Source organism: Aethalodelphis obliquidens, unplaced genomic scaffold (genome assembly GCF_003676395.1).
Source record: "Aethalodelphis obliquidens isolate GAN/ISIS:26980383/991018 unplaced genomic scaffold, ASM367639v1 scaffold109, whole genome shotgun sequence".
NCBI lineage: Eukaryota > Metazoa > Chordata > Mammalia > Artiodactyla > Delphinidae > Aethalodelphis > Aethalodelphis obliquidens.
Window position 1 is genome coordinate 1702685 of NW_020838053.1, and position 25290 is coordinate 1727974.

The window sequence follows — 25290 nt, forward strand, 5'->3', positions numbered from 1 at the left end:
CAGTAGATTCAGCCATGACATTAGTTAGCAGCAAGCCCTTTAACATTTTCTTATTATGCCCCTCATAGGAAGTTTGGTGTTTTTCTGGGTTGGTGGAAGGTTATCATATTGAGGCCCTGGACACTGGCTTCCTAAGACAAGTTTATGTATAGTACACATGGTTAGAGAGGAGGTAACACATCCAGAGAAGTTGACTGACACTTCTAGTAAAGCCATCGGAACACTCATGGTTTTGTTTTTTAAAACCAGTGAAAGAATTTATCCCCTTGATGTTTTCTGCTGTGTTCGTTCTTCCTATGTTTCTTCCCTTGTGGAAAATGAAAACACGGCCTCCTGGAATTGGAACTCTAGAACCTGGACATGCACACCTGCTGAAGGTTATCTGGTTTCCCATTGACCCAGATAACCTTTCCCTCTTGTACTTTGCCCTGAGTAGAAAGTAATAATGGTTTTATTTTAATTTGGAGAGAAAAGTCTTGAAAAACAGAGAAGTGAGCATAATATAATTAAGCTTACATCCAGCAAAGAGACTCTATCTTTGAGCCTCCAAATGGTATAGGAGGCCAATAGAGTCCAGTATGATCAAACTGGCCACCTAATCTGTGTGAAGCCTACCTAGACTTCTAGATTGCAGAAATTAAGGTAATACTTGCCATCCATCTGCTTGCTAAAAATGGTGTGAGTTATAATGAGCTAATACTTTTAAAACACCTCAAGTTCCTTAGGAAGAAAAAGTAAATTCATTCTTGTTCTAGGTCGTGGGTTCTCAATGTCAGTAAAGTTGCCATTTTTGGCTGTCACAGTTGTAGGGGGATGGATGTTCCTGGCATCTATGAGATGGAGACCAGGGATGTGTTTGACCATCCTACAATACGTAAGATATTCCTCCATAACAAAGAATTATCTGGCCCAAAATGTGAATAGTGCCAAGGTCAAGAAACCCCGCTCCAGATTGAGATATTATCATTAGTATTCTATGTTTTGGATTTTGAAGTTAACTGAGTTTGGGTGTTTTTTTTTTCCCCCTGAGCAAATGTAATTCTCTTGGAGACTCTTTAGAGTAGAAACAGAGTGTTCAGGAATTGTCTTTTATGAAAATGGCTGTTAACACATCTCTACATCGTGTTTGCATGAGCAAATGCATCAGAATCTGTAGGTGATCTATCACTTCTCTGTCTAGTTGAGTGCAAGTTTAGCTTTGTACGTGCCCCAGCTGTCTGGATTACGGCTTAAACGAGCTACTTGCCTCCCTTTCCAAGCCAAATTCAGAACCTTTTAACTGGCAAGCACGTCTTAAAATGTGCTTCTAGTCATTGCCATCACTTTATAGCCACCTGCAGGTAAGGTTCCAGACTGACCTTCTCAGCAAACCAGGTAATTCTGTTTTAGTTCTTTGAGAATTCCACAGCACCTCCGAGAGAGCCCACATGCTATTTGTCTGTGAATCACATCCTTCCCAGGAGGTTATCCAATCCAGGATAAGTTCTTTCCAACTTCCAGTGCCAGACGAAGAATGAGTCTCCCCCTCATTACTTAGATGTTTGTGTGGACGTGTCTGCCTTATTGCGGTATTCGTGACACCTGGTCTCTTTCCTCAGCGAAATCACTGCCTCTAGTTACTTATCAGAGAAGCAGAAGCCATGGCGGTGTTGTACGTGGGTGTGCAGAGACAATGAAATGCTGAAACAGCATGGCCAAAAGCACAGGGACTCCTTCTGCAATTACTGCTCTGATTCAAATGCATTTGTACACAAAGTACATTGATATGTGCATATTTATCTCTATGTACATTAGGCAGCCAGACATATTTACAATTTATCTAGGCACATATATTTTTTAAATCATCTGTGTCAATTGCAGTGTGTATCTTGTAAGTGGCACGTTCCATGGCTTCATGGTTCCATGGGTGCCATGTTCCTTGGCATCAGTGTAGCCCTCTGGAAGTTTCTCCCATTTCTCAGTCTGTGTGCTAATTTCCAGTAAACCATCAACCAAGCATGTAGAGTGTATGTTTATTACATGGTATTTGGTTGGGAGAGAAATAAGATACCTGGGCTTCAAACTGAATACTCTCGGGGGAAAAAAAAATTCTGATATCATATAAACAATTATAATTTGGCTTCTTAGAGCTGCTGGTTCTTGGTTCTGATGACATCTACCTGTGAGCATGTGTTGTAATACTTATTATAAAATGGCTTTTAATATTTAGGTTATATCGCTGTGGTTGAAAGAAAGATTTGAGAGGGATGTAACTAGGACATAGATGCCTGGGTCTTGTATATCTTAACATACGAATGTGATCTGTGCTACCCACTGCTTCACCCACACGTTGTGGGGGGGACTGTTTGAAAGATTTGCAGCACATTAATGGAAGGAGGGTCCAGGCCAAAGCCTCTGCCCACTGATTGGGTGTAAGCCACACCTGGTCAAATCTTGTACCTATTTTGCCTAAGATCCAACTTTTCTAATTCCTTTCAGATAAGCTAAACCGAGAAACGTGTGCCAGATGACATACATAGGACATGTTTCAGAGTTAATCAGGATGTCATAGTTCTTTGGATGGTGCTTGAGTTGTCCCCCGCCCCCCAAAGAAAGCAGTCCCTTTTTCCCATGAGAAGGGAGTTAAGAGTGGAGGATCCGTCTGTGTAGCAAAATACTCAGCTGGCTCCTTGCATATGGATGGACACCCCAAAGAACAAAGCAGGATGGAGATGTTCCTTAACTTGAGGTTGTCCCCAAGTCAATTGTCTTCAAGTAAATCATTTGGTTCCTCTAAATGGCTCTTGCCTTTGAAGGATGAGGATACCATGAATAGTTGAGGAGAGTGGCAGAGTTTAGAAGTCATTGCTAGTTAAGTGGTCCTGCCATGGAACAAAAAAACCTTCTGTTCAGCTTAGCTGCAGCTCTTCATGTGAGGCGAGACGGCTCTCTAGGATGGCACAAATCCCTATTTTGGGATAAAAGAGAGTCAGAGCTGGGGCATGAATCATTGTTGGGCGATTCCACACGGATGATGGCTGTCTCAGAATTCAAGGGCAGGAGTGCAATTTGAGCAATATAGGGACGGAAACAATAGAGTGGAACTGACCTGGGTCCCTGAGGTCTCTCCTTTTCCAGGCTAACGTCATGTTTTAACCAAACCTTGCACGTTGAGTTTTCTTTCCTAATGCACTGAGCTGCACGATGGCTTCAGAATAATATTAAGCTCTTCCACGGCCTTGTGTTTAGGTTGAGGGGGGGACTAGGTTTACCACAGTAGAACCAGTGGAACCCGGGTGGTGCCTACAGGCTAAGTCTGGGAGAAAGTTTCAACTCTAGGAGGTGAAAGCAGATAGTTAACTGCTCTTCTGAAGACTCACTTTATTATTATTATTATTACTATCATTTCATATTTCATGCATGCTTGAGAATTCCTGGTTCATTTTCTGTCTCATCTTCCTCCAAAATGGCAGGTGGCAGAGAAGAGCATATGATTCTCACTTATTTTTGCAGTCCTCATGATTCTCTTGGACTGTTTGCCACCCAGCAGGGAACATCACCTTCTTTCTAGAAATCAGGAATGTTGGTGACTCATATCACAGGGCCAGCCCTACTGTGCAGCATTACCTTCATGCCCTCCCCTCCCAGGTGCTGCTACCCATGTGAGAGTAGATGGGTGTAGCATTAGTTTATTTAGAATCCAGCTGATAGCTCACGTGCTCCATCGTGGTGGCAGAAGTACCACTGACCAGCCTGTAGTCTCCAGCCCACAGTCCCCCAGCCAATCTTAGAATTTTAGAGACAAGAGAGAGAGAGACCCTGGGTCTGGAGACTGTCTTCAACTCAAACAGAGCAAGTTGAGAAGAATACATGTTTCCTGTCTCAGCTTGAAGCTGCTAAGGGGAAGCAGACCTATGGGCAACTTGCAGTGAGATGTGGGCTCCGCATAACATCAATGATATGCACCCTTTATTGCTTGCTCTGTTCTTCATGCTACTAACCAGACTCTGTTGATGTTGTTTTGATTTTAGTTTTTATTTGGGGGGGGGGTTGCTTTGCATGTCATTCTTCCTCTTGGCTGTTAGTTGCGGGGGTTAAGCCTTTTCCTTTCTGTGATTCAGGTGCCTCACTCTTTCCTTTCCAGGTTCTTCCAGTTCTTTTAACATGTCAAACTCTGGAGATTTGTTCATGAGCGTGCAGTCACTCAATGGGGATTCTTACCAAGGGGCCCAGGTTGGAGCCAACGTGCAATCACAGGTAGGGACCCAGCCAATGTGCCGCCAGGTGAATGCTTTAGCGTCCAAGAGCCCTCAGTCGGATTGGCACCTCCTGTTTCTGTCCAGAGAGAGAGAGACGGACAGACAGAGAGAGATGTAGAGACAAAACCTTACCAACAACCAAACCGAATCAAAGACAACCATTGTCGTGGGGAATCTCGTCCACACTTTGTGAATGCGTCTGGCTCTGGCTTGTCAGTCACCCTAGGAGGGCAGGAGAGCGGCAAGCACGGGGTGAGGTGACTAAGGCCCGTCAGGCAAGTGGACCCAGTGTATTCTTTGCTCATGAAAGGGAAAGGGAGGAGGAGTTGAGTCCATCAGTTCACTTTTCAGGTCCCTCTCTTGTTTGTTGCTTTTCCACACTCAACATCTGCCCAATATAGAGGTCATGAATGACTAGGCACATACCTTAGGATCTCACGTTTTCATTTTAACCTTTGAAAACACCCAGCCAGGTTGACTAAACTCATCTTCTTAGTCATCCTTGAGGTCAAGGGATTTGGGTTTCTGGTGATGAGTCTATAAGTCCATGCTGGGAAACAAAAATCAAGCGTGTGGTTGTAAACCCTCAGCGCTCCCTAGTCGGCAGCTCGCCTTCACGAGAGCTCAGAAGCCATCCTCCTGTGTCAGCACGCAGCCTGATGTGACAGGGTGAGGTCCTGTGCTCCGGGTCAGGATCGCTAGGGAAGTTCTGAGCCAAGCGCATCCAGGCTCCCACCCTGCCAGAGGAGCAGGAAGCATTACATGCCTGGAAGAGACCACCTGGCCGGTGATTCAGCGCCCTGCTCAGGAAACATTGCCTGGAAACAAGTTCGAGGAGATATAGTCAGACTTCGGTCAGATGACTAAACAGCTGGCCATCATTTAAGTCCTCAGAAAGACAGCATTAGTCGCACACTGCTCTCTCTGTGAGGGGCCTGACCAAGCCCCTCTACACAGAGCCTTGACTTTTGTAGGATCCCCAGCACAGAAGTTAGATAGGATGATCCGGAGGGCAGGGAAAATCCCTTCACTCTCCCCACTCTCAGCCCCTCTATCACCCAGTCCCTGCCGTCTCATGCAGCATTGTTGAATTAGTTTCAGTGTTGGGAATCCCAGCTTTCTTTGACCATTTTTCTGTCTTCCTTACTGAAATCAGAAAGGGTAGTGGATTCGGCATAGAGAGGAGGCCCAGCCTCCTCCTAATGGTTCCTTTCCCAGGAAGAATGTCTCCAGTGATCGCATTAATTTGGCGAGCCCAAATGGTAGCCTGTGTGATGATGATGTGCCTCCCTTTCCCTGCATCTCCCTGACTAATTTCCTCTCTGTTGTTGTTCATCTGTTTAGGTGGATACCCTTCGCCATGTTATCAGCCAGACAGGAGGATACAGTGACGGACTCGCAGCCAGTCAGATGTACAGTCCGCAGGGCATCAGTGTAAGAAAACAAGGCTCCCCCCGCCACCCTTTGTTTTTATTCTATCACTATCAATTAGTTCAAAGCCATAGGGCTCAGAACGCCACTTAGTAGGACTTCTTAGCTTTACGGTCACCTATTTCTTGTTTCTGTATCGGTCATGCCGTCGGCAGCATTCTACCCTCAAAAAAAGTGGCGATTGGGCAGGCTTCATGCAGGCAGCTGGCGTCTAGGGCTGTCACACACAATCAGTGTTTGCATGGCACCTGCGGCCACATGCGTTCAGCTGAGAGGGGCTGCAAAACAGGTGACACCTAGTACAACAGTGGTAGGAAACGTCCCCACAAGCGGGGGCCTGGGAACCTGAGGAGAAAAACCAGTAGCCGAAATCCATTGCATCCAGGTCTGTGGTCTTAAAAAAAAAAACCTTTCTCCCATCTAAGGACGATTAAAAAAAATTAACACAGAGGCTGGGTATGCTGAAGGGATGGGGAGGGGTGCAGACCATCTTCTACTTGTTCTTGGGTGCGCTGGCGGCTCCTGACTAGCATGAAAATTCATAGCGACAAGCTATGTCGCACAGAGTGAAATCGATCAGACAGACACAAGGAGAATCGAGTGTAGATTTGGGACAGCAATCCAACTTGATTTCTCAGATCAATCGTCCGCTATCTCAGCAGCGGTGACAGCAAGCTGGGACAAGGGGGCAGCCTGGAAAAGGAAGCTGTTCTTTAGATCAGAGGTGATTTCCTGGGCTTTTAGAGGTCATAAGATGCTCCAGTAGAACTATTGGCTCAGAACTGTCTAAGAAAACTATGATTGGATGATGGTGAGGATTTTTTGTTGTTGTTTCTGTTGTTAGGATTAAAGTAAATTGGGGATGGAGGGAAGGAAAGGTAGGCATAGTGTGTTGATGTAATTCTAGCCTATACTAATTGAGGAATGGTATCTGCAATGAAAAAGGTGATAGCTTTTTAACTCTGCATTGGTGAAATCATATATGACAATGGCCAGACTGGAAGGAAGCAAGAGGATACCAGATGTTTCATCAGATGAGGAACGGTTGAAAAAATTAGGAATTCTTAGCCCATTAAAGAGAAGGTTTGGCTGGTAAGTAATAGTTTGAGACACGCTGTCATCAGTGAGAGAGATTGGATTCATCGTGAATGATGTAAAGGGAGGTAGGATAGATCACTGAGTAGAAGATTCAGGGAAACAGATTTCACTTCAACATCTCAAGGGCCTTTCTAAGATGCAGTCAGAGTTGTCCAAAGAAGGGATCTTTTGCCTCTGGAAGCCAAGAATTCCCCATCATTGGCGCGTTCAGACATTGTTTGGCTAACTACTTGGTAAGGATGTTGTGGAAGGGAGTTAAGTACCAGGTGATGACTGTCTTGGTGACTTTTAAGGCCCCTTCCAATTAGGAATTCTTTATTTTCTACCTTCCTTAGGCAGAATCTCCTCTGAGTTTATATAATATTTATCAAGTTCCTCTCTGGGATGGAAGGAGGGAGGTTAGAGCTGACCCTGTTAAACATACTCTGGGCACCTGTGTCCCTTTTTAAGAAAGGGTTTCCAGAGCAGAGGGATTTTTCCCTTCTTGTGCTTATACTAATTATTATTCCTGTATTCATGGCTGACTTGTCAGACGCCTGCTTAGAAAAAATCCAAGATACCATGGTGGAGAATTATGTTCTCAAACATGGATTCCAAATGAATTAAGTTGTTCTGTGTTTGTATGGGGAGGTTCAAGCGCATAGGCATTTATCCATTTCCTGGATCTTTTTGAGCTAGAAGATCGGTCTTTCCAGAAAAAGTTTTGCTCTGTATGTAAGTGGAAGAGAGGAACATGAGGAAAGTATAAGAGTGTGGGGAGGAGACTATGGACGCACTCAGAAAGAGAACTGCAGAAAGTCTACATGACTGGGCAGGAAGTGGGGCTGACAGTTCTGCTATTTGGTATCTTTCTTTCCTAATTGGGTAGCACAGGAGAGAGCGGCACTCAGACTCTGGGGGGTCAACGTTGGCCCCTCTGACGTCATCTGGTGGGCTGGGAATCATTTCTGAAATAGTGTAACCAAACATGTGCAGATCATTATGTCTGATTACATAAGCCCACCGCAAAAACTGGGCTGGAAAATGCCACTTGAAAGAGTCTCTCATTTTGCATTAACTTTTTTCCCCTGTGAACTGTTTATTTTATTTCTGGGTCTTTAAGACACAGGGTAAATGAATCAAAGGCCGATCATGATACGGTCTGTTCCTTTGGTATCAATTTTAAGTTGTGCCACCTTGCAGGAGACTAAGCTTGTGGGATGTATTTTTAGAGAGTGGTATTAGATGCCGAAGCGTGTGTATGTGCAGAGAGGGGCACTGGCTGCTAGGAGAAATGAGAGAGAGAGAGAAAAGGAGGTAGACAAGAAGAGACAAGGACAGGAATGAGAGATTGGAGCCAATGAATAGAAATAAACAATTCCAAAACCCACGGCAGCAATGGAATTCCCAGCTGGGCTGGATTGTGTTTCATTCAGTGGAGGACATTTTCTGGGCAGCCTTTATCTACTCCCCTGCCTGGCTTTTCACAGCACTCACATCTTATCCAACCAGCGTCTATTCTAAATCTTGTAGGGTTCAGACGGCTTGCCTTTAACTGAGGCCACATAGTGATCGGGTTGCAAGGTGTGGTGGTGAGAGCCCTGCGTTGGGAGTTGGGAGACTCTGGTCCTTGTAACTCTCATGTGCCCGTGGGCAGGCGTCAAACCTTGTCTTTTATAAAATGGGGCCGGTAATTCTCACCCTTAGTGCCTTCATGACTGCTTTAGGGAAAATGAGAAACTAGGTAGGAATGGGCTTGGCAAAGCACACGTTTTTCCACATGAATGCAGCATGAAAAGTTACAAGTGATAACTTTCTAATTTGACCTTTTTCCTCCTCTTGTGTGAGCAGTTTTCCCAGTAGGTAGTTCCTAGTGAGGATAGGTGAGGACACAGTTGTCACTTTTTTCTCTTCTGATGGAAAGGTACACTTTTGACAAGGATACAGAGTTATGCAAGGCCTAAGGACCCCCTTCCTTAGCCAGAGTGAGCGTTAAAGACCCTGGGTCTTTAAGACACAGGGTAAGTGAATCAAAGGCTGCTCATGATACGGTCTGTTGCTTTGGTATCAATTTTAAGTTGTGTTAAATTATACCTTTTTGAGTGCTTTGTATTCTCAAATGACAACGGGCAATGCTTACTGGGTTTAGAGTGGCACTAAGTGATGGAGGGAGGTTACTTCACTTCTCTGTCAGTTAGACAGACTGAAAGATCACATAGCTATCACATCCACTCTTTGGTTTCCCTTCCCACTGCCACCATCCTCGTTCTAGAAATGGTTCATTAGCTAGGCTATGGTGATTATTTCCTAATTACCGTTACTGCCTTTAGTGTCTCCTTTCTCCTGCACACATCCCCAGAATTTTGTCATTCCTTGCCCAGAAATCAAGAGCACCTCTCTATTGCCCACCTAAGCAAGTTGAATCCCTGAGTCGGACATTTTCAGAGTCTTCCACGCTCCGGCCCCATCTACCTATGCATCCCCCTCACTCCCCAAGTCACACTGACTCTCCCACGCCCAGATCCTCCTTGCTGTTTGTCTTCTTCTCCTTAGCCCTCCTTCCTCTCTTCTCTCCACTTTATCACACACACACTCCCTTGCCTTATGGATATATGCACAGACACACTCAATCAGTCTTTGTCTTTCATTCCCAAATACGCATGTGATCCCAAAATGCATATATTAGTTGCTCAAAACATGTTTGTTGAATGAATAAATCAGAAGACAAGCTACCACTGAATTAAAAAATGCCACATCTTATGTAACAGCTGTAAAATACCTAGTAATGATTTTCTCTCTTAAATGCCTTACTAACCCACAAATAGACTATCTTTTTTAATTCAAAACCCACAAATAGACTATCTTTTTTAATTCAATTTAATTCAAAAAGCTTCTTAAGTCTTTCTTTTTGGAAAAAGTTTCTAAACTTTTTGACCAAGGCAGATTCTCTGAGAATTAAGAGTCAGATCAGCATTAAATAGATGAAGTTATAGACTGATGATATTGTCAAGAGAATTACCCTTTGAATTCTTTAGCACCTTCTTTCCTAAAAGAATCCCCTTATCAAAACCTGCTTGTGGGATAGCCATCTATACAGCAAGAGAACATTGTTTCTTTTTTTTTTTTTAATTTTATTGAAGTATAGTTGATTTACAATGTTGTGTTAATTTCTTCTGTATAGCAAAGTGACTCAGTTATGCATATATATATTCTTTTTCATATTCTTTTCCATTATGGTTTATCACAGGATATTGAATATAGTTGTGCTATACAGTAGGACCTTGTTGTTTATCCATCCTGTATATAATAGTTTGCATCTGCTAACCCCATACTCCCAATCCTTCCCTCCGCCATCCCCACTCCCCTTTGGCAACCACAAGCCTGGAGAACACCGTTTCTCATGGGGTTCTCACTGCTTTCTCTACCAGACGTGGGACTAGAACCTGCACAAACGGGTGGACAGTGGCAGCAACCTGAAATCAGGAAACTTGGATCCTTCTTCTGGCGAGTCTCTTCATCTCTGTATCGTTGCTTCATCTGTCAAATTTATCCCATCAACAAGCTCTAAGGTCCTTTCAGCTTAGTAGTTCTGGAGTCCTACAAGTATGGTTTTTGATTCCTACTGTTCACTCAAGGGACACCAGGCTCAACTGTAGGCTTCTCTTTCCAGAAAACTCTTTCCGTTGAGTTAGTCTCCGCCATCTTTTCTAGCCTACCCTATCGCTTCCCCTTTCAGTTGGATCTTGAGGGAAGGAGGAAGAGCTTGCATTACGTGAACTTCTCCCTTTGAATTCACGGAGATTTGTGGTAGCAGAAAGCATTAGTCTTTAGGGTGAAATTATTTTTGATTATTTTAAAATGTGAGAGGGGACTTCCCTGGTGGTCCAGTGGTTAAGACTCGGTTCTCCCAATGCAGGGGGCCTGGGTTCGATCCCCGGTCAGGGATCTAGATCCCACGTGCCACAACTAAGACCCAGCACAGCCAAATAAATAAATAAATATTTAAAAATAATAATTTTTTTAAAAATAAAATAACATGTGAGTTAAGGGAGTGAGTTCACTCCAGCCACATCTTAAATGTTGACAGATACCCCTATAAGATTGTCATTATTCAAGAGATTAAGTGAAAATAAAGTGTTAGTGTTCTCTCTATAAAGGCAAAGTGTCATAAACGTCAGTTTATGACAGAAAAGTCTCATTGATTTTGCTTTGTGATAATTATAGTAGTGGAAAAATAGATATGAAGCTTTGATCTTTGTAAACCATAACATACGTGTTTTTATTTTATTTTTTTTTTTTGCTTTCTCCCACGTTAGGCAAAGGGACAAAAGGACATTTACGAAGAAAATAAATAAAATATAGAATCATTGGGACAAAAATAGAGAACTATTTAAGTGAACACGTTTCAGGCATTTAAACATCACAGGGCTTACTTGGTAATACTTGGCCACCTGCCATCATTTTCATTTTTTCTTAACTACTTCTGAGAGACCTCCTTCCACTTAAAGTATATATTAATAAGATGTTGCCACATGTGGACTTGTAAGACTGGAGAGTGAGGGTGATAATTAAAGTCATATGCAGATCTTTAAAAACTCACTTTAATTATATGAAGTTTTAATTGTTCTACCAAGCTGAATGTGAATTTTGAAGTTACTAAAACATATTCAGACGTGCTCCCAGTTACTTGCCTTTGGGTACCTTCTGGTGCTGCAGCCAGGGACCAGTGAACAGCCCCAGTCTGGGGGGTAAAGGGAGTGAGGATAGGCTTGAACACGGTGAACCAGTCTCTGCAGGGTTGAAGGCAGCAGTACAGAGGAGATGGACTCCCACCTTCCAGAAGCTTATAAGCCTGGCTCTCCCTGATGACAGAACCAAAGGGAAAGTCCCTTTAGCTTCTTACGTGATGAGGCCTTTCAGCCTTAATACCGTATCCACTGAGCATTCGAGACTAGAACAGCATTTTATTTGAGCCCACAATAGTTGGAGAAGCAAAAAGAAAAAAAAAAATCCCAATATTGTAATTTCATATGCAATCCACTGTTTTTCACCAGCTGCCAGGTGAAAGTCCTTAAAGGTACAGAAGATGAATGAGGCCAGATCATTCAATGGCATATTTAAATATTCATGCATTCATGTATTCATTAATTCATTCATCCATTCCTTCAATAAATATGTCATCAATAGCATTTTTGACCTCAGGGAATGAGGCTACATCATAATATATCCAGGTCAAGTTGGAGAAACCCTGATGCCAATCAAGATGTATTTTAACTTTCAGTCTCATTCAACACTTTATCTGAGATTACGTTTCCTGTTCTTGGAATACTAGGACAAGGGAGCCAATCAACTTTGTAGTTTAGGAGGGAATTTGAAATTAAGCTATATAGCAGAAGAGAGGAATTCAAGACCAACCAGCAGTAGTTTGAGAAACCTACTCCCCGCTGCACAAAAGAGCCATACCATGGACTTAAAATAAAAAAGTATCCTTCTGTGGAGATCCCTTATCTCTTTGTAGAAGTAGAAGTAGTCACAAAGAATTTTCTTGATCTCAAACCTAGTGATACAATCACTCCAAACATGATCACATTTATAATGTGTGTACACATCTTTCACTTCTGCCACTTTCTGCCTGTGTAACTGTGGACAAGTCACTTTCTCTCGATAAGACTCAGTCTCCTGTACTCTAAAAAGGACAGTTGAGCTGGATGTGGTCAAAGGCCTCTTCCAGTATCCCTGTTCTACTTATAAGCATGATGTTCTTCCACTCCCAAGAAAATCCAGGAGGAGAGGAAATACTTCAAAGCTATAAGGAAAAGATAAATTTGTGTTTTTGGAAATAGTCCTATCTCTGACACGACAATGACGCCATGCTGTTTTCACTGGAATCGATGCGTTATAGCATCCTGTCCGGTTGGGCCCACATTTGTCCTTGCAGCCATGCTGTCCTTGGGCTAGGATTGGGTTAGCTGTTCCGGACTCAAGTCGACCCCGCCTTCTGCTCCATAAAGAAAAAACAGTTACAACCTCAAAAGGGCAGTTTGTTTTTGTGGTTGCTCCTGAAAGTGGCATAGCCCCTTTAGACCTCGGTAAATATTAAGCTAATTAAATTGGCTGAATTTAATTGTGGGGAAAAGTTAGTATTGATTTCAGAAGATGGTCCTCTTCTTGACAGCTGGGAAGGAGTTCCATGTTCTTAGACAAGTTTGTTTTCAGAGAAAATATTAGACCTCTTTTTTAAGAAAATCCAATTGTTATTTTTAACTTTGGTACATTTTAAAAATCTCTACTTATACCTGGCTCTAAGTGAGTTTTGGGATATTCTGTTCCACATCTTTAAATATTAAGTATTTGGATCCCTAAATATTCTCCAAATTCCCAGATATATAAGGCAGAAGGCATGACTGACTTGAGTCTGGAACAACTAACCAGGTTAAGTAAATGAATAAGTGCTTTATTTGACAGATTTATTGAGAACCTTCTGATATCCAGTACCAGGAATGCAAATATCAATAGGACATGGTTCTTGCACTCTGTAAAGTCACAGAAAGCTAGAAGGACTGGGAGTTACGTGGTTCAGTCCCCTGCTTCACTGAAAGGGAAGGACTACACCACCTTTATATAATCAACATAATATGATTTTTAAAGAATTTGGGGGACGGCCATCATAATTTCCCACTCTGTCCGCCACTAATTCATCTAACCTAATAATTTTTCAAGCCTAAGCCAGACGTGTCTTTGAACTCATCTTGACTTGAACCTTTCTACATTTCTAAAAACTCTTCGGGGCTTAGAGAGGTCCAGTCCCTGGGAGTGTGGAAGCCAGCCTCAGCCGACCTGTAGACCTTGAGGATACTCTCTCTGTAAGAGGATGAGGTTCTCATGAGGGAAGTTTCAGATCCCTCTCTCACCAGAGCTCAGGAGTTCTACAGAGAGCCAGCGTAACTACTGAGGGTTCTGTGCCTTTTTAGAGGGGTAGAAGAACAAAAGCACAATTAATTACATGCTTAAAGTTCTGGGGATAACTTGAGCCTCCACAAATATCATACTAAGAATACTAATTCATAATAGTTATTGAGTACCCTAATCCAGTGTCTTTATAAACATGCTCATCTCCATTTTATGGATAGAAAATGGAGACTCAGAGAGGTTAAGTAGTTTGCCCAAAAGTCAAATAGCCCGTCAGTGATAGAGCCAGGGTGTGGGCCAAGACGGTCTAACTCCGAAGCTTCTGTTCTTTCCCTTTATCCAGATGGACACTTGAACCTCTAGATCTTACGCTTAATGAAGGGAGGTGTCAAGAACCTTACAGTAAGAGAATCCATTATGTTTCCTAGTAATAAATATTTTGGAGCCTGGCTGATATGGGAAAGAACTATAAGAACTCAGTTATGACTATTCTGTTATATATCCTTTCAGGGTAGCGTATAGAAGGCTTAAGACTGGTTGGTTCTTTTACTAGAATTAAATCTAAAACTTATATAGTAAGTAAGCCCTTCCCTGGATATAGCTTACTCTTCACCACTATTATGTCATATTTGGCTAGCCAACGTAGCCAGGGACCCAGTGATCATACACAAGAGAGAAGAGAGATTTTAGATCAAGTGTCTCTTCACGGAGAGATTTGATGGTTCACTAAAATAGATGGCAAGACTGTTTCAGGAATCTAGGTACCAAATATCAATAGAGGTTTTGTTTTGTTTTGAAGTTTTAATTTGGGGACAGTGAAATGGAAGAAGAGGGAAATTTTGCCTGTTAACTTAATAAATTATACATGTTAAGTAATGTTTTTGGAGGATGGAAGATCAGAAGTGAAGAAACTGGGGCATTAACTATAGAAGTAGCAGTTTTTCCTAGGCCAACAGAAAAGATAAGAAGGAGCCACCTTGCTTCACTGGGCCAGGACTTCTGTCAAGTGGCCCCCTTTGTCGACACTTAGTACTTGGCATTTTTAATAATTAAAAAGAATAAAAATTTAAAAGAATAAGTTAAAAGAATAAGTGCAACAGGTACAAGGGTAATAGATGAACGAAACTAGAAAAAATAAATAGAAAAAAATAATGGCAAATATTAAATTTAAAAGATCCAGGAAATAAGAAAAACAGAAAATTAAGAAGAAAGAAGGCAATGGAATGATAAAAAGGCAGGAGATGGATAAAATTGCATGTGAAATGAACATTAAAAGCAATTAAAATATGCAAGTAGCAAAGAGGATAATAACAACATAAAATAAGCTAGAATGAGTGGTTAAAGTAAATAGCCTCCTCTAAGAACATACTTACAAAGATTATAAAACAGATCAAGTAGTAATAAAATAAGGAAGTGGTATAAAGCAGTAAATTAAAGAACAATTATAAAACAATAAGAAGAGAAAATTAACAGGCTAAAAGGACATTTAATAATTGTATTAATAACTAACACTTTCTGACTTCTTCCCATGTGTTAGGCACTTTACATGCATTAACTTATTTAATTCATTTAACTTTAATTCATTTAACTTTACATGCATTAACTTATTTAATTTTATTAAAATAATTAGGACCTTAAAAATGTAAACAAAAAAAGTTTAGCGAGGGGTGAAATCAGGCGTCAGAACAACAGCAATAAAAAAACGTCTAAAGGTTAGAAAAAATATACCTATGGGTGTCAATTTTCATTCCTTGTCTGGAGTGATTGTTTTTGCTATTAAATCACCGAGTACCTGCCCCGGTACTTCTCTAGATTACATGTTCGAGCAGTGCCTGGCACTGTAAATGTTGGTTCTTTAACCCTCTTGTCCTAGTAAGCTTGGCCTTTCCTAGAGACAATTGCTAGTGGTTAAAATTCTCAAGCAGTAGAATCCATGGGCCGGAACCTGTGTCAGTGGGAAAACATCTCATAATCCTACCCATTTTACAGGGTTTAGATCAGGATTATCTCCTCCTAGAAGTTCTTCCTAGTTCCTACGTAGTACTTAGTGCTCTGGGCTTGGAATGGGCGTTCTTCTCTGATTCTTTTCTTTACTTCCTCTCAGCCATAGGTTTCTGAAGAGGATTCTAGTTTGTATCCCAGCCTTCCTTTCAGACTTGGTACACACTAGGTGCTTAATGCATGCTTTTTTTTTTTTTAATTTTTTTTAATGCATACTTTTTGAAGTGAGCCTACTTGAACCTATTGTCAAGAGGTTTTTCTTTGCTTTCTTTCTTTTTTTGAAAAACCAACAACTAACTTGTGTCTGGATTTTCTGCCTGCCTGGAACCCCTACACATTTTGGGGTTTCTGTGGTCCAGAAAGAATCTCTCCCATAAGACGATGGCTTTTTCTTCTTTTTCTCTCTATTTGTCGTATCCCAGTACCCATCTTTTACCTCCAACTTCCATATACCTTATACCCAATAATCTTTACTAATTCATGCTAGAACTCTTTTATGCATATGTTCAGAGACCAGGTATCTGTTGCTGTTTCTTCTCTTCCCCATACTTTTCTCTGGGGCAGGTGTTATCTCTGAAGACTTGGGCTTGATCTACAATTCCTTCATTTATTCATTCATTCATATTCACTCATTCGATCAGCAGGCATTTTCTGGGAATTTACTATTAACCAGTTGTGTTGGGCATTGGGACAGGGAAAATTAAAAAGAGATCAAATGCTTCTTTTCAAGCAACTCTCCATCTTGTCTAAGTTGATTGCTATGTTTAGCCTCCTTCCTTTGACCTTAATTTTTGTGGAATGGGAAAAACAACTGATTAATACTCCTGACAGGTAATTATATTTTGAAGAGAGTTGTGAAATCACCTGCTAATGCACTAGTCTCCAGGCAGAAGAGTCCCTCTTACCTCCATCTTTCTTCCTCAGACTTGGATTTGACCATTAATTGCACTGGTCTTTTTTCCAATGAGCTGTAGAGGTTGGCCACGACCTTTCAAACACACAAGACAAAGACCTAAATTAGATGTGGACTTTCCTTCCTACATTTTGTTTAAATTTTACATTTACTTTTTTTTCTGATTACAAATTAATGTTTAATGTAGAAAATTTGGAGAATGCAGGCAATTCACAAAGAAGAAAATTACTGCTAACTTTTTGCGTGGCAGCCTCCTAGCATTTTGTGTCTAAGTATGTTTTGTGTGGGTGTAGAAAAGTTAGGATCATATGGAACACATCATTTTGTAGCCTACTTATTTTACTAAAAATATATTATGAATATTTTCCATATCATTAAACATTCTTCTCAAACATAAGTTTATTAACTGCATAAGAGCTTGTTACTGGGAAGGTCCGTGATTTATTTAATCAGTCTCTACTGTGGAACGTTTAAGCTGTTTTCTTTTCTCTTTTTTTACTATTATTAATAACACTGTGGTAAGCATCATAGTACAGAAAATTCAGTGCATATTTTGTATTATTTCCTTGAATAAATTCCTAGAAATGGAGCTGCTAGATCAAAGGGTATGAACAAATCTAAGGCCTTTGTGATGTATTGTAAACTTTTCTCCTGGAAATTCCTATTAATTTATGGTTCCTACCAGCATTTTTGATCCTTCCCATTTCCTTACATTCTCAATAACCATGTCTTAGCAGTTTTTCAGTCTTTTTCAATTATCACATTATAAAATGCCATCTCATTTTTAGTTTAATTTAATTTGTATCTCTCTTTGATTTACTAATGAGATTGAACATTTTTCATCTGTTTGTTAGTCTTTTTTATGCATTCTTGAAACGCTCATGTTTTTCTTATTGATTTCTAAGAACTCTTACACAAGAAAGGTATGATTCCATTTCTTACTTGGCCAATATTTAGAAAATAGAGAAAATTCTATTTCTCAATGGAGGAAGACTCAGGAGGAATAAGGCCCCAGGTCTCATTCTGTCTATTTCTGTGGAAGGTTCTTCAGAGTGAAAGCTGGATTGTTATCCTGGGAAAACTAAAGGCAGATCTATACGTGATACTGGCGGCGATCTTAAAAAAAATATTAACCCTGCAATCTGAACTGGCTTGACATTTTGTGTATTTCTAGTGTATGAAAAAACCCAGGACTATAAAATAGAACCCAAGAATTGTCTAAAAGGACCTAGAGAGGGGCTTCTCTGGTGGTGCAGTGGTTGAGAGTCCGCCTGCCGATGCAGCGGACACGGGTTCGTGTCCCGGTCCGGGAAGATCCCACATGCCGCGGAGCGGCTGGGCCCGTGAGCCATGGCCGCTGAGCCTGTGCATCCGGAGCCTGTGCTCCGCAATGGGAGAGGCCACACAGTGAGAGGCCCGCGTACCGCAAAAAAAAAAAAAAAAAAAAAAAAAGAACCTAGAGATACATTAGTCAATCAAAACTTTCCTTGAAGATTTACCCTATGTCTAGTATTCCCCTAAGTATTAGGAGTTGCCAAATAAGTCATTGGCTAGTTTATAGCCAGGTTGAAGGAATAAAGCTACATATAATTTAAAAGTTTTCTTACGACCTTAGCTAAACTTAGGTCTAAAAAATGGTCTTTTGAGTGACTAGGTGTTTTCTCATATTTTGGAGGCTATATCTGTCTCCTTGCATCTTCTTTTACCATCTGAAAGGTAGCACATTCTTCTAGATGATTGAATTTTGACATCTCACCATCATCACTCCCCTCTGCCCTTCTCATTCCCTGGCAGAACGCATATAGAAAAGCCAAGTCAGACTCCTGAGCCCACAGCACAGCTGGAAGATTTCCACTGCAGAGATTGCTGGGACAATCTAAAAGGAAAAAAATTAAAATTTAAAAAATCAACCCAGTCTTATACTTGGATGAGAATCTCAGAATAAAAGAGGATATCCCCCAGCATCCACTGAAGATATCTGGGGTGGTGTCAAAATAACTCTGAATTCTTGAGTACGTAGTTTTCAAGCACTTGCCTTCATTTCATAGGTACATAGAATTCTCAAAACAACAGTATCGTTCCCTAAATAAGGCACAGTAGAGCCTCATGCCCCATTCTAGCACGTTCCCCTCAACATCCTCTGTCTGCCTGTACCCCACAACTTCCCACCATCTCTCCCTCCTACCCTTCTGTTAGCTGTAATGACCCTGCAAACACTAAATGGCATTTGAGTGCATTAAGCAGCAGACTCTCCGGTGACATAGCAATTATGGCTCTGAAATAGATTTGGTGCGTCATGGAAGATAAGGGTTTTGAAAGTTTCTGTTGTGATTATAGCCTGTAACTCCCACAAATAATAGGCTTCAAAATAAGAGGCTGCCAACGGAGCCTTTGTGGCTTTGTCTCAGTGATGGCACGTAAATTGCTATTAATGTCCTAAGTGTACTTGAATATGCCAGTCTTTGGGATGTGAAGTTGGCTCGGTGTCTCTCTTTACGCGACATGTCATTGTTGGTCTGATAATCTGGGGTAATTGCTGTCTCTTGGATGGTCAGGAAAGTGTAAGAGGATTTAGCTTCCTGTGTGATGGTAAATAGCCTCAAGGTTTACACCACGAGTTATGTGTGTGTTCCGTGGATAGCCACCGTTTCTCGTTCAGGTGTGTATACAATTCCTGTGTGTACCCTGAGTAGATAATAGCCTTTCAACAAAGCCACGGCAAAATCAAAAGTTATGAAACTTCTGCACTTTGAGCAGAAATCCAAAAACATCCCAGCCTTAAACTTGGAAATGTACACTACCTCCTATCCTGTGCAAGCTACGAAAGGTTCAACCCAGACCATCCTCTCTGTCTCAAGTGCCTTACGTGGCAGTATTAATTCTGGGCCTTCACAACAGATGAATTAAGGAAGGATGAAGTTACGAAGTTCCAAAATAGATCTTGATCTTGGAGTTGACCTATATGTGCGTGTACTTCAGTCGTGTGGCGCTGAGAGCTGGCAGGATGTTGCACTGTGATGGTGCTGTAATTTTGCAGTTGGATTTTGACTGAGTGCCCTTGAGTGCATGCCAGATACAGTTGGAGATAATGACTTGTAATGAGAGAGTTCACATTCATACCAAGTGAACATGGATCAGGGTTACCCTCTGACTCTACAGGTCTCAGCCCAGGACTTCGCATTGCCAGTGTAAGGTAAACTGTATTAACTAACAAGGTGGTGCCACACACAGTGATGTCTCAGAAGTATAACCCCCGAGGAATACAGTTTGTCTTGTCCAAAACCAAGTTTGGTAAGGTGGATTGAGGCTGGAGAGTAGAAGGTGTTAGAATCCCCGGAAAGAATTCTCTGAGGCCAGTCTCGTGGTTCATAGGTTCTAGCACCTTCATAAACAGCGCATAGATTCCCAGAAGGTGAACTTAAGAGCATGGGTCATCTGCCTTCCGCCCTGAGATCAGTAGCTGCCATGCTCTGCACTTCATGCGCCCCAAGCTTTTGAAACCTGAAATGTCCAGAAGCTGTGGCACGTGGGGACTAAGTTTGGCGAATTCTAGTTGCTGAGTCGTAGATTCCTGGCCTGAGAAGAATAGATGTTCACACTGAGTGTATGTACCATTATATATTTGTTTCAACCGAAGTAAGAGAATTATTATTACTATTCTTACATAACTAAAGTTACAATGGGTACCAGCATACAGATGGTCTTACAGACACAGGGACAGGCACCAAAAGAAGCTTTCAAAGCATTCATTTCTCTATTTGTTCAACTCAAGTACTTAATTGAACAGTTGCTCTATCCGACATGATCCTTGTCTTCTAACGGCTTGTGGTTGAATGATTTATCATCTTACTGAAGATAAAAATCAAAGTCTGCAAGTCTTGGCATGATCAAGCCATCCCATTCTCCAGGCCCGTCTTGCTGCACTCGCCACTGTGCTCCGCTGCTCCATTCTTTCAGGCCTTCTTTCGGTTCCATGGAGCCTTTGGACAGGTTTCTCCTTCTGCCTAGAAGGCTCTTTGCCCCACTCTTTACTTGTCTATTTTCTGTTTACTTTTAGGCTGACTTGCCAGAAGCCCCAACCTCAGTGAGGTCCCTGTTCCTCTGTCTCATAGCATTTATTACCATCTGGAATCTATATTTGTTCTTTTGATATGTTTTGAATGTCTATTTCCCACAAGTCGGCAAGCTCCATGAGGGCAGACACCACATTTTTTAAAAATGTGTTATATCTACCACAGTATGCCTCGTACATAGTATGAGGTAGGCACTGAACACATATTTGTAGATTTTAAGAATTAAAGGATTGCAGCTAATAAGATCTGGTGCTCGCATGGATATTTACATAAATAAAAGCTGCATGTGGTTAAATGTCAACATGAAAGGTCAAAAAGTCAGTGGTACTAGAACGTAGAGAAGTGGGTGATGGTTTGCCCTGAAGCGACTTGCAGAAAGGAGGTAGCCCTCAGGCTGGGCCATGAAAGAAGATATGGATTCCTAGAGACCAGAGAAGGGGGTAGGCAAAGGCAAAAACCTCTCACTTCTCTGTAGAGTAGGAAGGAATCTCACTTGGACAGTGAGAAATCTATTATTCCTTCAGAGCACCTTAAAGTACTGACTTCTGTTCTCTACCAGGAAAGGCTAATGGTACCACTGATCTCTCTTAACCTTCACGGCAAAATCTCAGGGCTCAAGAGTCTGTGGTGGGAAGCAGACTAGCAAGGGGTATGGTGGTGTGACTTGGGTGTGAGGTCACCAGGGACTGACCTAGTGGTAAGTGGCAATCAGAGAGGATACCCCCAATAGGCAGGGGACCATGGAAACAGGAATCCTAGAGCCAGCGGCATGGGATAATCCAGACAGAGGACCAACTTCAGGGAAATGTGATGGCAGGCAGTAGTTGGTGGGCTGAGGTTCCAGAGCAGGATTTCACTTACAAGAGCAAGTCACTACCTCATTCTTTTTTAAAAAAAATTGAAGTATAGTTGATTTACAATGTTGTGTTAGTTTCAGGTGTACAGCAAAGTGATTCAGTTATACATATATGTATGTATATATTCTTTCTTCAGATTATTTTCCCATGTAGGTTATTACAAAATATTGAGTATAGTTCCCTGTGCTATACAGTAGGTCCTTATTTATCTACTTTATACATAGTAGTGTATATATGTCACTACCTCATTCTTAAATGAACTGTGATAAACAGCAGGACACCAAGCAGAAGCTAGGTAAGGGCTTGGTAGAGATGGTCACAGCCACAAGGAAGACATTCCCTCTATGAAGATACAGGTGCAGAAGGTCAAAGGTCAAAAAATTTATTCTAGCCAAACTAGGCTAGAATAAAAAAGTTTTTGCTGAGAGTACATGTTCTTCCCAGACAGGGTTACCCAGATTTAGCAAATGAAAATACTGCATGGGACATACTTACACTAAAAAATTATTTGTTGTTTATCTAAAACTCAAATTCAACTGGGTATCCTATATTTTATCTGGCAATTCCTTTCCCAGGTCCCATGGTGGAAGCTCTACCTGCATGTGGGTCTCAGCCCTCGAGAGACTAAAGATGGGCAAAGACCTACAGGCCACTTTGGGACTATGTCTATTTTGTACATTTGTCTGATTCCTAGGATGCCTGAGGTGGTGACTAGGAGACCGTTCCAGATGCAGGGTGGGATATCTTCCCGCTCCTTGTGCCCTGTGGAGAACAGTCCTTGTTAAGATGGAACTGCAACAGGCAGTATCCAATGTTTTTCTCAATTGCTTTCCCTAAAAAGAAAACAGAACAATATAAACATGAAACATAGTTTCTTGTTTGGGTTAAGCTATGAAGTACCAGATCTCCTTTATGCCTACTTATTCGCAGGAGAAACGTTCACTTCCTAGGTGTAAAAGTTGCCTTGAACCCTGGTGCTACCTCTGCTTTGCATCTTGAATATTTTCTAGGTATACACAGCTCTTTACATGTAGTGAAACTGAACTGTGGAGGTCAGGGACCTGATACCCTTCTCTGTGTCCATACCCACGATGGAGGACGGATGTTACAGTGCCACTAAATGTTTATTTACTTCTTCTTATGTTCCTCCAAGAGATATTTATTAAAATCTACGCTGTGTCAAGCATCATGGTAGGAACTTTGGAATCAAAGATAAGTTCCATGGCCCTGTTCTCATGGTCCAGACGTGTGAAAGAACAAATACAATATGGCGGCACAGGTGCTGTGAGAGAGGTACATCCTGGCAGGGAGGTGCAGGGTGGGGGGGGGAGTGACGACCTGGAGGGCTTATAGGAGGAAGAAAAGTTGGCAGGGGTCAGATACAGGTGCAAGGATACTTAAACTCAGTCTTGAAAAAGAACCAGGGCAATAGTGGCAAGTAAATGGATGAGTGGGGCACTGTATTCAAGGGGAAAGAAACGTGCATGAAATGGCAGCTCTGTTACGGGAATTTCTAAGTACCCTGATATGGTTGAAATATTAAACATGAGCATGGAGTTGAGTCAGCAAGGTCCAGGACATGATAGACCTGACGAGGACATTGAACCTCACCTTGAGTCCAGTAGGAAGCCACTGAAGGTTTAAACAGGGAGGTGACATGATCAAAACTACATTTGTGAAAGATCACGCTGAGGGCAGCTCGAGAGGGAACTGTAGGGATGCCAGAATAGGCGTGGGTCTGTTTACTGTTGTAAAATTTCCCAGGGAAATTTTGAATCCTTTGTCCCTAAGGGGGCTTTCCAGTAGCATTTTTTCATCCCAGAGCATCTCTTGGGAAGTGCTCACAGAATAATCTTGGGAAAAGTCTATGCACATCAGCAAGACATAGTTCTGTCTTGGTGGAAGAATGTTGGATCTAGGTGTGACTCCACTGTGTGAGCTGATGTCTCCCCTGATAAATGGTGGCTGTGTGTGTGCTTGTATGTGCAAGTGTGTGGGGTGGGGGGGGAGAGGATGCATGCATGTTTCTTTGTTTTTCTTCCTGGCTGGCCCCACCAGAGCCTGGGTTATTGAGGGCCTGGAGCACGTCTACCTCACCCTTGCTGAAGGCATTGCTGGTAATGGCATCTGGCCCATATGCATATCAAGCTCAACTCGGTGCTGACATCAGCCGGTTTGTGGCACCTCAGTGTATTTCTGGGTTGCAAATGAGAGTTTCTTAGTGCCAGGCTCGCTTGGGCTGTCATATCAGGTGATGAATTCTCTGCATCAACCGTGTACTGCTAAGGTAAGCTCAGAGGAAGAGCGGGAATAAGAGCAGCATGGGACCAGCGGTTCTCACTCAGCCCAGCAGCCGCTGCTCTGGGTGAAAAGGGGTACTGGCTCCGCAACAGCGAGGGAGAGGCTGGTGGCCCCCTGAGTTCTGGCTCGAGGAGGGCAACAGAGGACAGGGAAGTCAGGGCTTAAGCTGCAGTTCTGTGCTCCTGTGTATGTCAGGAGGAGCCGTGCGGGTTTTGCCACCCACCATCGCTCCATCCCCAGCTCCATGGCTGGCTTCCTCCACCTCCTCTGATAGGCGTGCTTTGCCTTATCCATTAGGTGGGATTCTGGCAAAATGTGGCATCTATCAAGTTATGTGGGTAGGATAGAGAGTAGTCATTTTTGTTCCTGAAACACTTTGTTCCCAAATGCCTTGAATTTGTGTTTTGAAAGTCCAGATTTTCTTAACTAGGAAATCTACTGCGTTTTGTCCTAATTCTATATTCTATTAGCTTCCTCTTCATGAGGTTCCAGGTCAAGCCTGCTGCCGGCTTAGATTTCCCCTGGTGGAATTAAATGTTACACCAAGTCTTGCTTCCCAGGCCACAGGCTACAGAATTAACCTGAAGGAACTGGGTGTAAATGTGAACTCTCTCCCATTATGGAGGCATATTTGGCTTTACAGATTCCCACCCCTGTATCCCCTCAGGGTGGTTTCCAACAACAGCATTTTACAAAGTGAGTGTGTCCCTTTAAAGGCTGGTTTGCATCGGAGAGTGAAGGAGGCAGTTGGAGTGCAGAAGAAAAATTAAAACAGAGGTCTTATTTTCCCGCCACCTCACACGGTTGTTAATGAGACCATCTTTGACTCTCACTGTTCCCAGAGATAAACAAACACACAAAGGCGGCGTTTCCTACTTAATATTCACCCGCAGTGGAGGAAGAGGGAAGGAATTGCTCCCCGGGTTAACGTGGCAGTAAGCGAGGTCAGCTGTTTCCCAAGACGGTGCAGCCTCTGAACGTCTTACATTAAAGCTGGAATGATACAGCTGAAACGGCCGAAGTGATTTACGGGAAAGCCGGTTAGGGTGGATTTGCTCGCACTTTCTGATCTCACGGAGGCTTTAGCAGCAGCACGAGCAGCGGCAGACAATATGCCATGGTAGAAAGCACCTCCAGAGAAAAGGATCCTTCAGCATTTCCCAGTGTTAGACTCGTTTGTTCTAAAAAGTACTTGCATTCATCTAACTTGAAACCCATAGGCTACAGTGTCCTGAATTTAGCAAGAAGTCAAGGGTAATAGCTGGGATATCCTGGGGTAGGGTGACCCGGGACTGAAAATCCCCCATTCCATTAAATCCCAGAGTCCTGGGCAAACTGGGGCAATTGGTCACCCCATCTGAAGTGTGTGTGCATATGTGTCTGTGTGTGTGTTTGTGGATGGAGGGGGAGTGAAGAAAAGGCAGTTGAAGAGATTTGTTTTCTTTCTTTATTTTTAATAAGGTTTTTTAAGGTTTTATATACTCTTCTTC

At 42.3% G+C, this 25290-nt stretch overlaps 1 protein-coding gene across 5 annotated transcripts in view; it reads left to right on the top strand.

Annotated features, from left to right (window-relative positions):
* Positions 1-25290, top strand: part of PBX1 (PBX homeobox 1) — a 283309-nt gene that overhangs the window by 249942 nt on the left and 8077 nt on the right. For 3 of the 5 annotated variants that reach the window (XM_027096842.1, XM_027096843.1, XM_027096847.1), the window contains 2 exons: positions 4124-4236; positions 5583-5672. In XM_027096842.1, the coding sequence (XP_026952643.1) occupies positions 4124-4236; positions 5583-5672 (203 nt within the window). The remainder of the gene's footprint in view (positions 1-4123; positions 4237-5582; positions 5673-25290) is intronic. The other 2 variants (XM_027096845.1, XM_027096846.1) reach the window with 1 other exon arrangement.